The following is a 13,283-nucleotide window of genomic DNA, read 5'->3' on the forward strand; positions in this document are numbered from 1 at the left end:
AAACAGATAAGTGATTTAAAAAGATTTTGCAAAGAAACCATGTTTTGTACGAAGAATAATGCAAATGAAAGCAAACAATAAGAAACAACTGACTTGTCTACCCCAATACAAGCCCATTAGCCACATTACACATACAGCAGGAAGCTGGCCAAAAGTTGGAGATGATAAAAAAGAGTATCTAGCCTTCTGTTTATGGCCCACAAGGATTACCTGCTCTGGGAACCTTCCCTCTCACCGTCAACAACGAGAAAACCAGACAAAATATATGAAACAACTGTTTTCAGCCGTTGGACGGCAGAAAGCAGAGGGCTGTCATCCCTGAGAGAAGGGAGTGAAGTGGGGTGAGCCCTACAAGTGCCCCAAGGCTGCCTCGGAGCCGTTTCCAGGCCGCCGGGCCGGGCCGGGGCCGGGGAGGGATCCACACTCCAGCAGCTCCTCTGAGTCTCTGGGTCAAGGAGACAGAGTTTCAAATTCAGTGGCTGGAATTTGGGGGGATAATACCAGCAAGGACAGAGCTACTGAGAGGGGAAGGGGGTAAGGGGAGAGAGCACGAGATCGGCTCTGGAGATCTGCAGGGGGACCCCTTGAATGTGGGTCGGGTGAAATCTACTGGGCTGGGGAAGAACCACTGGGAGTGGTGAGTCAGACAATTCCTGGAACTCAAAGCCGCCTGCCTACCAGCCAGAGTGGAGTGAGCTCTTCATACCCAGGGCCAATGCTGGGTAGAGTCCCCAGTGGTATCACCTTAGTAGTGGGGATAAATAAATGCTAAGCTAATGGCTAATCTGATCTGCCCCAAGAAATCTTAAAAGAAAGTTTGAAAGGATCAAACTGAGCCCAAGTAATTTAACCGTATGCCAGAATAAAATCCTGCACTCTTTAAAGGAATAATAACAGAATCCAGGACCCCAAAATACCCAACCAAAAGTTATTAGGCATACAAAGGATTGAGAATATATGACCCACAGCCAGAAGTCAAATAGATCAATAGAAACAGTGGCCAGAGATGACAGAATCAGCAAGTACAAATGTTCAGTTGTCCATCATGAACATGCACCATATGTTCAAGACTGTTGAGGGAAAAAGACATAATGAGAAGTAGAAGATATAAAAAAAGAAGCTTCTAGAGATGAAAAATATAATATCTGAATTTTAAAAATACACTGGACGCTGTTAACAGCAGGTTAAGACACCACAGAAGGAAAGATCCATGACCTTGAAGAGAGAAATGGAAGCAGTTCAACATGCAGCCCAGAGAGAATAAGATGAAAGGACAGCACCTGCTCAGGGGCCTGTGCACGGACACCGTGCAGGCCGGCAGGTGTGTACTTGGAGGGCCGGAAACGAGGGAGGGGGCTGCAGGGGTACAGAAAAAGTATGTGAAGAAACAACAGCCAAACAGTTTCTAAGTCTGATGAAAATGAAAACCACATATCCAAGAAAAACATGAGGAAAACCGTATGAAGCCACATCATAATCCAATTGCTGAAAACCAATGACAGAGAAAATCTTAAAAGTAGCCAGAGAGAAAAGACAGACCGCACAGAGAAACCAGAATGTCTGCAGCCTCCTTGTCAGAGACAGTGCAGGCCGGAAGACAGTGGGACGGCACCCTCAAAGCATGAAAGAAAGAAGCTGTCAACCTAGTGCTATATACCCAGCAAAACTCTTTCAAAAATTCAGGTGAAATAAAGATTTTTCAGACAGCAAAACAGAGAATTCATCACCAGCATATATGCATTACAAGAAATGTCCTTTCGACAGAAGAAAAATGGTCCCTGATGAAAATCTGGATCTACACAAAGGAATGAAGGGTTCTAGAAATGGTAAATATATGGGTAAAAATAAAAGACTTTTCTTCTTACTTGTTAATCTTTTTAAAGATATTTTTAAAACAAAGAAATAGCAACATATTTGGGGTTTACAATATAGATAGAAATAAAATGTATGACACCAATAGCTTAAAGCAGCCTGTGCAAGCTTTTTCTGTAAAGGGCCAGATAGTGATATTTTTTTTGGTTTTATGAGCCATGTGGTCACAGCTATTCAGCTCTACCAATGTAAGGCAAAAGCAGTGAGCCACAGACTGTGCATAAGTGAATGGGCATGGCCATGTTCCAATGATACTTCATTTTTTTAAATGGGTGGCAGGCAAGATTTGGTCTTTGAGCCTTTGTTTATCAACTTCTGGCATAAGGGATAGAAAGGGAGAAATGGAAGTATAGTATCGTAAGGTCCTGACATTATATACAAAGTGGTATAATACTGTTTGAAGGTCGACTGTGATAAGTTAAAGATATACATTGTAAGCCCTAGAGCAGCAAGTAAAAAAATAATAATAATGAGTTATAGCCAATAAACCAATCATGGAGATGAAATGGAATCCTAAAAATACTCAATACAGAAGGTATGAAAAGAAGAAAAAGGAAGATAAACTTACTGGCTGTAACTACCATTAAATATTCAAAGGCACAATTATAAAATACCAGATTTTAGCAGTGGAAAGGAATTCAGAACTCAGAGGATTTAATCCTTAAATAAATATTTAATGTTAACTGAGCAAATGAGTTATATTACTAGTTACCTCTAGTTAATAAATAAAAATAAAAGTGTGTAGGAAAATTTGAAAAATCTACAGTCATTGAAAAGAAAAAGGAATATATTTTTCTAACTCAAAATGAAAACACAACTTTATATCTTTAAGAATAAATGAGGGCTTCCCTGGTGGCGCAGTGGTTGAGAATCTGCCTGCTAATGCAGGGGACACGGGTTCGAGCCCTGGTCTGGGAAGATCCCACATGCTGCGGAGCAACTAGGCCCGTGAGCCACAACTACTGAGCCTGCGCGTCTGGAGCCTGTGCTCCGCAACAAGAGAGACCGCGATAGTGAGAGACCTGCGCACCGCGATGAAGAGTGGCCCACGCTTGCCGCAACTGGAGAAAGCCCTCGCACAGAAACGAAGACCCAACACAGCCAAAAATAAATAAATTAATAAAAAAAAAATAAATAAATAAATGAAGCCTAGTAGTTAAAGTTTAAATAAATTTTTAGTGGCATTTATGAAATTTTACATATGCTTTCTCAACTTGTGATTTCACATAAACAGATGTTTTGTTCACCCAGAAAATAAAAAAAAGATGACGAAAAAGGAACAAAGAAGAAGTGGGACAAATAAAAAACAATAGCAAGGTGATGGGTTTAATCCAGTCATGTTGGCAATTACATTTAAATGTAAAAAAGGTTAAAACACAAATTAAAAGACAGAGATTGTCGAATCGAATTGAAAAGCAAGACCCAACCATATACTTTCTACAAGAAACCTGCTGCAAATAGGAAGACACAGATCATTTTAAAGTAGTGGGATGGGTCTCTCACACTGAGTGCAGCGACCAATCCTGGACCGAGTGCTGGGAGTAGCTCTGAGGACTCCGATGTAGCAGCGGGCGGGGTGGGGAGAAGCACAGGGGCGAGTCCTCATTACTTTCCTCTGGTGTCCCCCCGACCCCGCCGCCTGGTCTCAGAGCAACCCCGAAACCAGAAGTGAGCGTTGACAGAGAAGCAGGACCCACAGAGGCAGCAGTGGGGGAACCTTCCTCTCCAGCTGGGGGAATTCTGGGCTGCACAAGGGCGGGCGGGCAAACTCCTGCTGTTTTTCCCTTTCTCTGTCCTCCAGCCACGTGACCCCAGACAGGAGTGCAGTCACAGGAAGTAAGTAGCAGAGTGGGGCCACTAAGCCCAGATTTCATGCCAGAGGACCAAAAGCATAGCCCCAGAGGACGAGATGTGCTGGGGAGGGCGTGGAGGGGGTCTGGGGCGGCAGCCCCTCATGTTCTTTCTGAGCTCCTGGGCTCCCTCAGGTTGCGCATGTGTAATCTGATAAGCAAAAGACAAACAACTCAGCGGAAACAATGGCAAAGAATGTAAGCAGGGAAGTCACACACAGAGAGAAACGAACACCCATGAACAAGTGAAAAGAAGCTCAGTCTCACTAATCAAGAAACTACAAATTAAATAAAAAATCTAATTTCAGGTTTTGCCCATTAGATTGGTAAAAGTTTTAAGAGTTGATGGTATCTGGAACTGGAAAGGCTGTGGGAAAATGAGTGCTCCCATTCTCCCTGGGGAGTATTGATTATATTTTGCTTGAAATTTTTAATAATTTTTTTTGCAATTGTTCATATGTATTACATTTACAGTTAATTTTTAAACAATAAAATGATGGATACAAAAAAATTAAAAACGATACCATTTATTAAAAGACTTAGGTATAAATGTAATAAAGCATTTTCAAGATTTAAATACTGAAAACTACAAAATGCTGATGAAAGAAATCAAAGAAGCTCTCGGTACATAGAGAGACACTATGTTCATGGATTAGAAGACTTAACGTAGCAAATATGTCAGTTCTCCCCAGACTGACCTGTAGATTTAACATGATTCCAATCAAAATCTCAGCAGGGTTTTTGGTAGCTGCACACAAGCTGATTCTATAATTTATATGGAAAGGCAAAGGAATTAAGATAGCCAAAACAATTTCGAAAAAGAAGAATACATTTTAAGGAATCACACTACCTGGTATTAAGACTTATTATAAAGCTACAGTGATCAAGATTGTGTGGTATCGGCAAAGGGATTGACACACCAGTCAACAGAGGAAAGAGGATCCAGAAACAGACGCACACAAATATGGGTATTATTTTTTGAAAAGGTATAAAAGAGATTCAGCAGAAAAAGGATGATCTTTTCAACAAATGATGTTGGAACAATTAGATATCCTTATGTAGAAAATGAACTTCAACCTAAACATATCTTATACAAAGATTAACTCAAAATGAATCATAGACCTGAACAGAAAACAGAAAACTATAACGTTTTTAGAAGAAAACTAAAGATTTTTAGATAGAAAAATCTTTGTGACTCATGGTTAAGCAAAGAGTTCTGAGACAAGACCGCAAAAGCATGCTCTATCAAAGAAAAAATAGATAAATTGGACTTCATCAAAACTGAAAACTTTTCCTCTGTGAAAGACATGGTTAAGAGAATGAAAAGACAAGCTAAAGACTGGGAGAGGAACTTCCCTGGTGGTGCGGTGGTTAGGACTTGGCGCTCCCAAAGCAGAGGGCCCAGGTTCGATCCCTGGTCTGGGAACTAGATCCCACATGCATGCCACAACTAAGAAGTCCACATGCCACAACTAAAGATCCTGCATGCCTCAACTAAGACCCGGGGCAGCCTAAATAAATAAATAATTTTAAAAAAGACTCGGACACTTAACCAAAAAGGATACACAGAAGGCAAATAAACAGATGAACAAATCTGTTGTTGTCGTTAACCATTGGTGAAACGCAAGTTAAAGCCACAATGAGGGGCTTCCCTGGTGGTGCAGTGGTTGAGAATCTGCCTGCCAACACAGGGGACACGGGTTCGAGCCCTGGTCTGGGAAGATCCCACATGCCGCGGAGCAACTAGGCCCGTGAGCCACAACTACTGAGCCTGCGTGTCTGGAGCCCGTGCTCTGCAACAAGAGAGGCCGCGATAGTGAGAGGCCCATGCACCGCGATGAAGAGTGGCCCCCGCTTGCCGCAACTAGAGAAAGCCCTCGCACAGAAACGAAGACCCAACACAGCCAAAAATATTAATTAATTAATTAATTTTTTTTTTTTTTTTTTTTAAAGCCACAATGAGATGCCACTGAAAGCCTATGATAATTGCTAAAATAAAAGACACTGACCTGGTAAGGGTACAGAACAATGGGAACTCTCACCTATTTTTGGTGGGAATGCCGAACGGTTTGGCCACTCTGAAACAGTTTGATAGTTTTTTATAAAGTTAAACATACACTTATAACATGACCCAGCAATCGCACTCCTAGTTATTAACCCTAAACAAATGAAAACTTACGTCACACAGAACTCTGTACAGGAATGTCTGTAGCATGTCTATAGCCACCAAAAACCGGGAACCCAAACGTCCTTCCCTGGGTGAACGGACACATGAACTGTGGTACCTATCGACGTGGGACACAACTCGGTCATAAAAAGGACTAATTACTGATGCTTATAACACCTGAGACAGTCCTGGAGGCATGACGCTGAGTGAAAGAAGCCAGTCTCAAAAGAGTACAGGTTGTTTGGTTCCACTTCTCTGGCATCCTTGAAAGGACAAAACTGCAGTGATGAACAGATCAGTAGTTCTAGGGGTTCAGGAGGGAGGGAATCTGTGACCCTGCAGAGAGAAAACAAAGAGGTCTTTGGGATGACGGAATGTCCCATATCCTGTCCTGTATCCATATACACACATCTATACATGTGATTAAATTCTTAGGCGTGTCCCTCAGACACAAGTCATTTTACTGTATATTAATTTCAAAGATAAATTCTGAAAAAACATGAGGAAATTGAACATTTAAAAACAAAAAGACTGAAAAGGCAAACATGAATCAGGAGAAGCTGGAGTGGCTGTATTCATATCATTCAGATTAAACTTTCGAGTAGGAAAGCAGCCAGACATGAAGAGGGACCTTTTATAATGACCACGGGCCAGTTCATCAGAAAGACATAATAACTCTAAGTATGCAACACCTAGTAACACAAATCGAAATACCCAAAGCAACAGCTGGCAGAACTACAAGGGGAAACGGATCCCCAGTCACAGGCGGGGGTTTCGGCGGAACTCCTGTCTCGGTGGCTCAGAGCATGCAAGCATGGAGACCAGCGAGGATACAGGGACCGGGCAGCGCTGCCAGCCGAGCCGGCCCGACTGACGTTCACGGACACCCACGTTCCTTCCAGGACTCGCGGAGCCTTAACTATGACAGACCATCCTGTCGGCCATAAAATAAGGCTCAATAAATTGAAAAGGACTGTGTTCTCTGACCACAGCAAAATTAAACTAGAAATCAGCAGCAGAAAGATAGCTTAAAGTTAAAAATCCCCAATATTTAACTAACAGAGATGCTTGGGCGGAAATGTCTGGAGGCTGTGGCCTCAGCTGGGCCCTTTGGTGCACACCGTGGGGCCCCCTCCTCACTCGGGCTTCTCATTCTGCTCCAGAGAAGGGGCTCGGGGACCGAGGGGCCGCTAGAGATCAGTTTCCGGGCGCTCGGCACTAAGGACAGAGGTCAAGGCAGCTCCTCTCCGGCCCGAGGCCCCATCCTCGCCGTGCTCTCTGCGCGGCCTCAGTGACCGCCGTCTTTCTTGCAGGAAGCCACCCGGTGCCCGACGCCTGCCTCTCGGCCCCTTGCCAGAACGGGGGCACCTGTGTGGATGCGGACCAGGGCTACGTGTGCGAATGCCCCGAAGGCTTCATGGGCCTTGAATGCAGGGAGAGTGCGTGTGGGCCGGGCTGCCGGGGCCCCCGTGGGATGTGCACGCAAACCCCCATGAGAGAGGCCGTGGGGAGCGGGGAGAGGGGCTGCGCGGCAGGGTTTACGGGACGGTGGTCAGGAGAGGGCACCCCGACATTGGCGGCTCCTCCCTCCCTCCCTCCGTGGCAGGAACCCCCAACAACTGTGAGTGCCGCAATGGTGGCAGGTGCCTGGGGGCTAACACCACCCTCTGCCAGTGCCCTCCGGGCTTCTTTGGGCTCCTCTGCGAATTTGGTAGGTGCCCGGGGCTGGGATGGGGGCGCCCTTCCTGCCTGGACCCTGAGAATCCCCACAGCCACCGTGTAAGTGGTGGCTTGGGCCTGGGCCCGGACCCGCATGGCGGGTGGGGCGGTGGGGAGGCCACAAGGGTGCCCGAACCTGGTCACCCTGGCAGGGTCACCGGGCCTCGGGCAGCTTGGTCCTTCTCAAGGACACACGGTCTCCAGGGAGACACGCGGGGACGTGAGACGGGCTCTCCCCTTCCCCGCAGAAGTCACGGCCATGCCCTGCAACATGAACACGCAGTGCCCCGACGGCGGCTACTGCATGGAGTACGGCGGGAGCTACCTGTGCGTCTGCCACACCGACCACAACATCAGCCACTGTGAGTGGGGTGGGTGCGGGCGCCAGCCTGCGAGGCCGGGCTCCGCCCAGAAGCTGGGGTGGGGGGTGGGCGAGAAAGCAGTGGGCGCAGCAGGAGGGGGCCCCCGAGGGGACCTGGGGGCGGACGGCCTGGCCGTGTGCACGTGCCGCGCCGCGCCTTCCTGAGCCCCGCGCTTAGCTGCTAGAACACTAACGTGCACCTGACAAGCACCTGCGGAGAAACAGGTTCACCCCGCGTATCTGTTAGTGCGCGGATGACCAGTGACTTAGGTAGTGAGTGACCACACGTGATGGTGGTGCTGGTGGTGACGGTACCAAGACCCTCGTGGACCACAGCTCAGTCCCAGCTCACGTAAGAGCGAGGGTGAACTCTGGAAAAATCAGAAATACAAGAAATTCCAGGGCGGGCCTTAGAGCCCAGCGTGAGGAATCAAGACCCTGACCTCAGTTCCAGCCAGGACCTCAGGGTGATCGCCGTCTGTCCCCGCAGCGCTGCCGTCCCCCTGCGACTCGGACCCCTGCTTCAACGGAGGTTCCTGTGACGCCCACGATGACTCCTACACGTGCGCGTGCCCGCGGGGCTTCCACGGCCGGCACTGCGAGAAAGGTGGGGCGCGGCGGCGGCACTCCGGGGGCGGGGGGCTGGCGGGGCCCCGGCTGCCCCGGCCGCCTCCCGCTCATCACAGCGCTTTCCTCACGACGGGCTTCCTTTCCTGCTCAGTGTTTTTCCAAGTGGCTTTTAGAATCACTGATTTTTTAAAAATTCATTAGGACTTTGTTAAATTGAGCGCTATTGGAGAATGTCAACATTTTACGACGTTCAGCCGCTTGAGAGTGCGAGTGCTCTTCTGTAAAGACACCGCAGGCGTCACTGTGCTTGTCAGCGCCCACCCAGGGCCGTCTCTCCCACGCAGTTTGAAGCAACCCTCAGAGCTCTTTTCAGTGACCCAGGCGTCCCCTTGGTCAGAGCCCAGGGTGCGGCCCCCCGACCCCGTGTGGCCAGGCCCATTCTCCTGGGCTCGGCACCCAGGCCACGTCCAGCCTTGCAGCCCTCCCACTGCCCTCACTTGCCTGGAGAGCTGAAACCTGGACGTTTACCTGCAAGCCTCTGCCACTCCCACGGTGGCCCTGAGGGCAGGTCCCCGGCGCTCTGACCACGGAGCCCCTGCGGCCTCCCCCACCCCTGTAGCAGGAGGAGGGCTTTCCAGAGAGTGGCCTGATCCTCTGCAAGTACCGCTGAGGTCCGTCACCCTCGGCAAAGGCATCCCAGAGAGCGGACACAGAGGGACACGGGGTGGGGCGGCCGGAACTTGGACCAGCAGCCTGTGAGGCCCCACAGGGTGCAGGGGGAGAAGAGGCCCCCTGAGCCTGGGGGCAGGCCCCCTCCTGCCTCACGATCCCCCCAAGAGCGTCAAGGAGGCCAAGTGTCTAAACTCCTGGCTGGGCTGTGAAGGTGCGGCTCCTCCAGCTCGGGCGGGTGGCCGGGGCCCCGCATGTCCAAGGAAGTGCCCCCAGTAAAGGTACAGAAAACAGGAAAATCAGAACGGAGCCACAGCGGGGCTCCCGGCCCGGTCCGTGGATGTCAGCTCCCCACCGCGCAGGAAGGCGGGTGCAGCGCTGGCCGCACTGTGGGGCCAGCTCTCCCGGCTCTCCAGCGGAGCCTGGGGCAGGGAAGAGAGGACGGACGGGCGGGCTGAGGGCCCCCGAGGCTGAGGGGCCGCACGTCGCTGGCTCGGCCCCTGCTGCAGCTGGGCCTCGGGCTCCGCCGAGAGGCAGGCCTGGGCACACGGGGCCCAGCGGTGCCTGAGGACGGAGAAGGCTCGAGCGGGGCGTCATGGGCACTGCGGGGCCGGGAAGCCGGCCCCGGTTTACCTGCCTCTCTGTCTCTGTCTGTCCCTCCTCGCAGCCCGGCCACACCTGTGCAGCTCGGGGCCCTGCAGGAACGGCGGCACGTGCAAGGAAGCGGGCGGCGAGTACCACTGCGACTGCCCCTACCGCTTCACCGGAAGGCACTGCGAGATCGGTGCGGCCCCAGCCGGTGGGGATCAGCCTGTAGAGAGTGGGGAGGAGCCAGGCCCCGACCCAGGACCCCCGGCCCCGCCACCGTGCGTCTGCTTGTCAGGAGCGTCCCCCCCGAGGCCCCAGCTCTGGGATGTCGAGGGATCAGGGAAGGGGCAGGGGTGGTGGACGCGTGACCCCCGCCCCCGCCCGATGGGTGCCTCCTGCTTCCAGGGAAGCCAGACTCATGCGCCTCTGGCCCCTGTCACAACGGCGGCACCTGCTTCCACTACATCGGCAAATACAAGTGCGACTGTCCCCCAGGCTTCTCGGGACGGCACTGCGAGATAGGTAAGGGGGGCGGAGGCCAGCGGGCCAGGGCGCAGACAAGAAGACAGGCCCGGTGGGCAGGGATGGCCCGACCACGGAGGTGCGGGAGGCGGAGCTGGGTCGAGAGACGGGACACTCCCCTGCAGCCCCGAGGCCTTTGGGGAGGGCACAGTGGTGGGCGACAGGGACCCCCTGTGCCCTTGCAGCCCCCTCCCCCTGCTTCCGGAGCCCGTGCATGAATGGGGGTACCTGCGAGGCCCTGGGGACAGACTTCTCCTGCCGCTGTCAAGCAGGGTACACAGGACGCCGGTGCCAGGCAGGTGAGAGGGCCGGGGGTCCTCCGCTCCCTGAAGGGCAGAGCAGGGCCCAGCAGGGGGCCGAGGGGAGGGATGGGAAAGAAGGAAAGGAAACCTCTGAGAAGCCCATTCTGGAAGCCATGGCGCTTTCCCCCTGGGATGGGCTGTGTGGGGAGCGAGGGCCCCGGGCCGTGCAGCGCGGTGAGGCCAAGGGCAGAGCAGCAGGAGGGGCCAGCCGGCAGCCCGCGGTGCAGGACAGGGCTGCCGTGTCCTTGCAGAGGTGGACTGCGGCCCGCCCGAGGAGGTGACGCACGCCACCCTGCGCTTCAACGGCACCCGGCTGGGCTCGGTGGCCCTGTACTCGTGTGACCGAGGCTACAGCCCGAGCGCCTCCAACCACATCCGCGTCTGCCAGCCGCAGGGCGTCTGGAGCGAGCCTCCCCAGTGCCACGGTGACCTGGGGGCCCTCTGGGGTGGGTGCGTGGGTGGGTGGGTGCGCAGGGCCAAGCCCTCCTCCCCTGGGCCGAGTGGAAGAGCACAGGGGCTGCGGTTCTGAGCCTGGCCTGCCCCTCCTCCCTTCGGTATCCTCTGTGCAAAGTGCGGCCAAAACCCTGTGGTGATGGTGGCGATGACCAGTGCCAGCTCCGCTCTGTACCCTTCTCTAAGGGCTTCCCTGTCCTCAGAGCGTCCCAGAGCACGGGTCCAGCACCCACACGCCCGCTCTGCAGAGGAAGCCGCCGAGGCCAAGAGGGAGCCCAAAGGCAGAGCCCTGAAGAGGCAGAGCAGGGCTCAGGACTCACCTCCTGCCCCCAGCCCCACCCAGACCTGTGGAATCAGACCCTGCGTTTGAACAAGGCCCCCACGAGCCCCCACAGCCATTTGAGGGCTGTTGCTCTAGACAGCGTTGCCTCCAGGGCCCTACAGTGTGCCAGGGTGCACGGCCTGCAGGCGAGGCCCCCCACCCACGCCCCTGGAGACAGGGGCGCCGCAGACATCACCACAGGCATGTTGCATTAAGCCAAAGCATCCCAGACTCTGTTCATCAGAAAATCTGTGTGATGGTAACACATTTTTCATGAAAGAAAGGTTTTTAAACAAAGTTGCTTAGGGACAGTGACAGCATCCACAGATGGGAGGGGCACATAACACATTTCTGTCTCCCAAATGCCCTGCAAGGCCCAGTCAGACCTGGGCGGCCCTATCAGGTGAAGAGTTCCAGAAAACAGGTGGAGACCACCTGGCCTCAGCATCTACCTTCACTCCTGTCCTTCCAAGCCCCCCAGGGCTGGTGGTTACTGTCTAGGAGGCCACACCTGTCCCAGTGCCACTTCTCCTCAACATGCCATCAGATGAGGAGTGGGTACCACCAGGGAGCGTGAGCGCATAAGCCAAGATATCAAGACACCCACCAAGTACAGCCACCTCAGAAACAACAGTAAAGTCCAGACAACATATACTACTGGGGGTAGAAGTATAGAAGATAAATAATATAAAATAAGCATGACAAACATACAAAAGGAAACATGGCACTGACCATAAAAAAAGAGGATCAATATATAATCTTTTAAAAGAAAGCAGAAATAAGAAGATTGAAAAACTATAATAGTTGAAGTAACAGACACAACTTACAAATGGATACAGACGAAGACTTAAGTTAATGAGTGGACAGATCGGTGTGCGGGGCTGTACGAGAAAGAAGCAGGGAAACACTCATAAATCAAAAGAAAACGTAGGCACTGAGGAGGGTAGAAGTGCTGACGTTGAGATGACAGGAATCCAAGAATGAGGAGGAAATGTTGGAGCAACTGTGGAGTAATTCCCAGAATTACTGGTGAATGACCAGAGGCTGAAAGGGCCTGCAGGACATCAAACAGGAGAAAAGGGAAACATTAGACACATTATAATAAAAGTTAAGAAAAACAGAAAAAAAAATCCTTAAAACATCCAGAGAGAAAAAAGGAACAAGAATCCACAAAGGAACAAGAATCAGATCGGCACCGGACTTCTCAACAGCGGACATCAGGAGTGAGATAATAAAATGGTATTTTTAACATACAGAGGTGATCCATTCAGTTAGGATGTAGACAGTTAGAAAATACCATCAGTCTCACTGTAACATCAAGGAAACACCGGAGAACCCATAAGATCATACCTTTTAACCTATCAGAGAGCTGAGGATGCAAAGAAGTTTTCTCACAAGGAAACACCAGGCCCAAACAATGCTATGGGTAAATTCCACCAAACTGCCAAGAAACAGCTTGTTGCAGCGTGATACAGGCTCTTCCAGGGAGTAGAAAAGAGTATGTGCCAACCCACTCTGTGAGGCCAGGACAACCTTAAACCAACACTAGATATGGACAGTTGGAGAAAGTAAAATTAGGGGTCCATTAAACATATGAACACAGATGCAGAAATTTGACAGTCTATAAAGACTATCTACACCATTATCAAGTTGGGTTATTGCAAAAATAGTTTGATATTAGAAAAATCTGCTACAGTAACCAACTGAAGGAGAAAAATCATGTACGAATTTCAAAGAATGCATAATAATCATTCAATAAAATTCATACCTATTCATGAAACAAATTCTTACCAAATAAGGAATAAAAAATACTTCCTCATCCAGATAAAAATAACATGATACACACACCCTTCTAGTACCATGTGGTGTAAAATAATATAGAACTTAT

The 13,283-nt window shown here is 50.8% G+C and overlaps 2 protein-coding genes across 16 annotated transcripts in view; one reads left to right on the forward strand and one right to left on the reverse strand.

The window, feature by feature from the left end:
• The window catches only part of SNED1 (sushi, nidogen and EGF like domains 1), a 92,558-nt gene that overhangs the window by 41,462 nt on the left and 37,813 nt on the right, over positions 1-13,283 (forward strand). For 10 of the 15 annotated variants that reach the window (XR_009504345.1, XR_009504346.1, XR_009504347.1 and 7 more), the window contains exons 9-16: positions 7,203-7,328; positions 7,496-7,600; positions 7,857-7,970; positions 8,460-8,576; positions 9,876-9,992; positions 10,202-10,318; positions 10,504-10,617; positions 10,872-11,045. Coding sequence is in view for 12 of the 15 variants with exons in the window: in XM_059929127.1 (XP_059785110.1) it covers positions 7,203-7,328; positions 7,496-7,600; positions 7,857-7,970; positions 8,460-8,576; positions 9,876-9,992; positions 10,202-10,318; positions 10,504-10,617; positions 10,872-11,045 (984 nt within the window). In the remaining 3 variants the exon portion in view is untranslated. The remainder of the gene's footprint in view (positions 1-7,202; positions 7,329-7,495; positions 7,601-7,856; positions 7,971-8,459; positions 8,577-9,875; positions 9,993-10,201; positions 10,319-10,503; positions 10,618-10,871; positions 11,046-13,283) is intronic. The other 5 variants (XM_059929128.1, XM_059929133.1, XM_059929126.1 and 2 more) reach the window with 4 other exon arrangements.
• The window catches only part of MTERF4 (mitochondrial transcription termination factor 4), a 49,520-nt gene continuing 41,871 nt past the window's right edge, over positions 5,635-13,283 (reverse strand). Inside the window, exon 5 of the mRNA XM_059929139.1 lies at positions 5,635-6,225. The gene's annotated coding sequence lies outside the window, so the exon portion shown is untranslated. The remainder of the gene's footprint in view (positions 6,226-13,283) is intronic.

This window comes from Balaenoptera ricei, chromosome 7 (genome assembly GCF_028023285.1).
Source record: "Balaenoptera ricei isolate mBalRic1 chromosome 7, mBalRic1.hap2, whole genome shotgun sequence".
Taxonomy (NCBI): domain Eukaryota; kingdom Metazoa; phylum Chordata; class Mammalia; order Artiodactyla; family Balaenopteridae; genus Balaenoptera; species Balaenoptera ricei.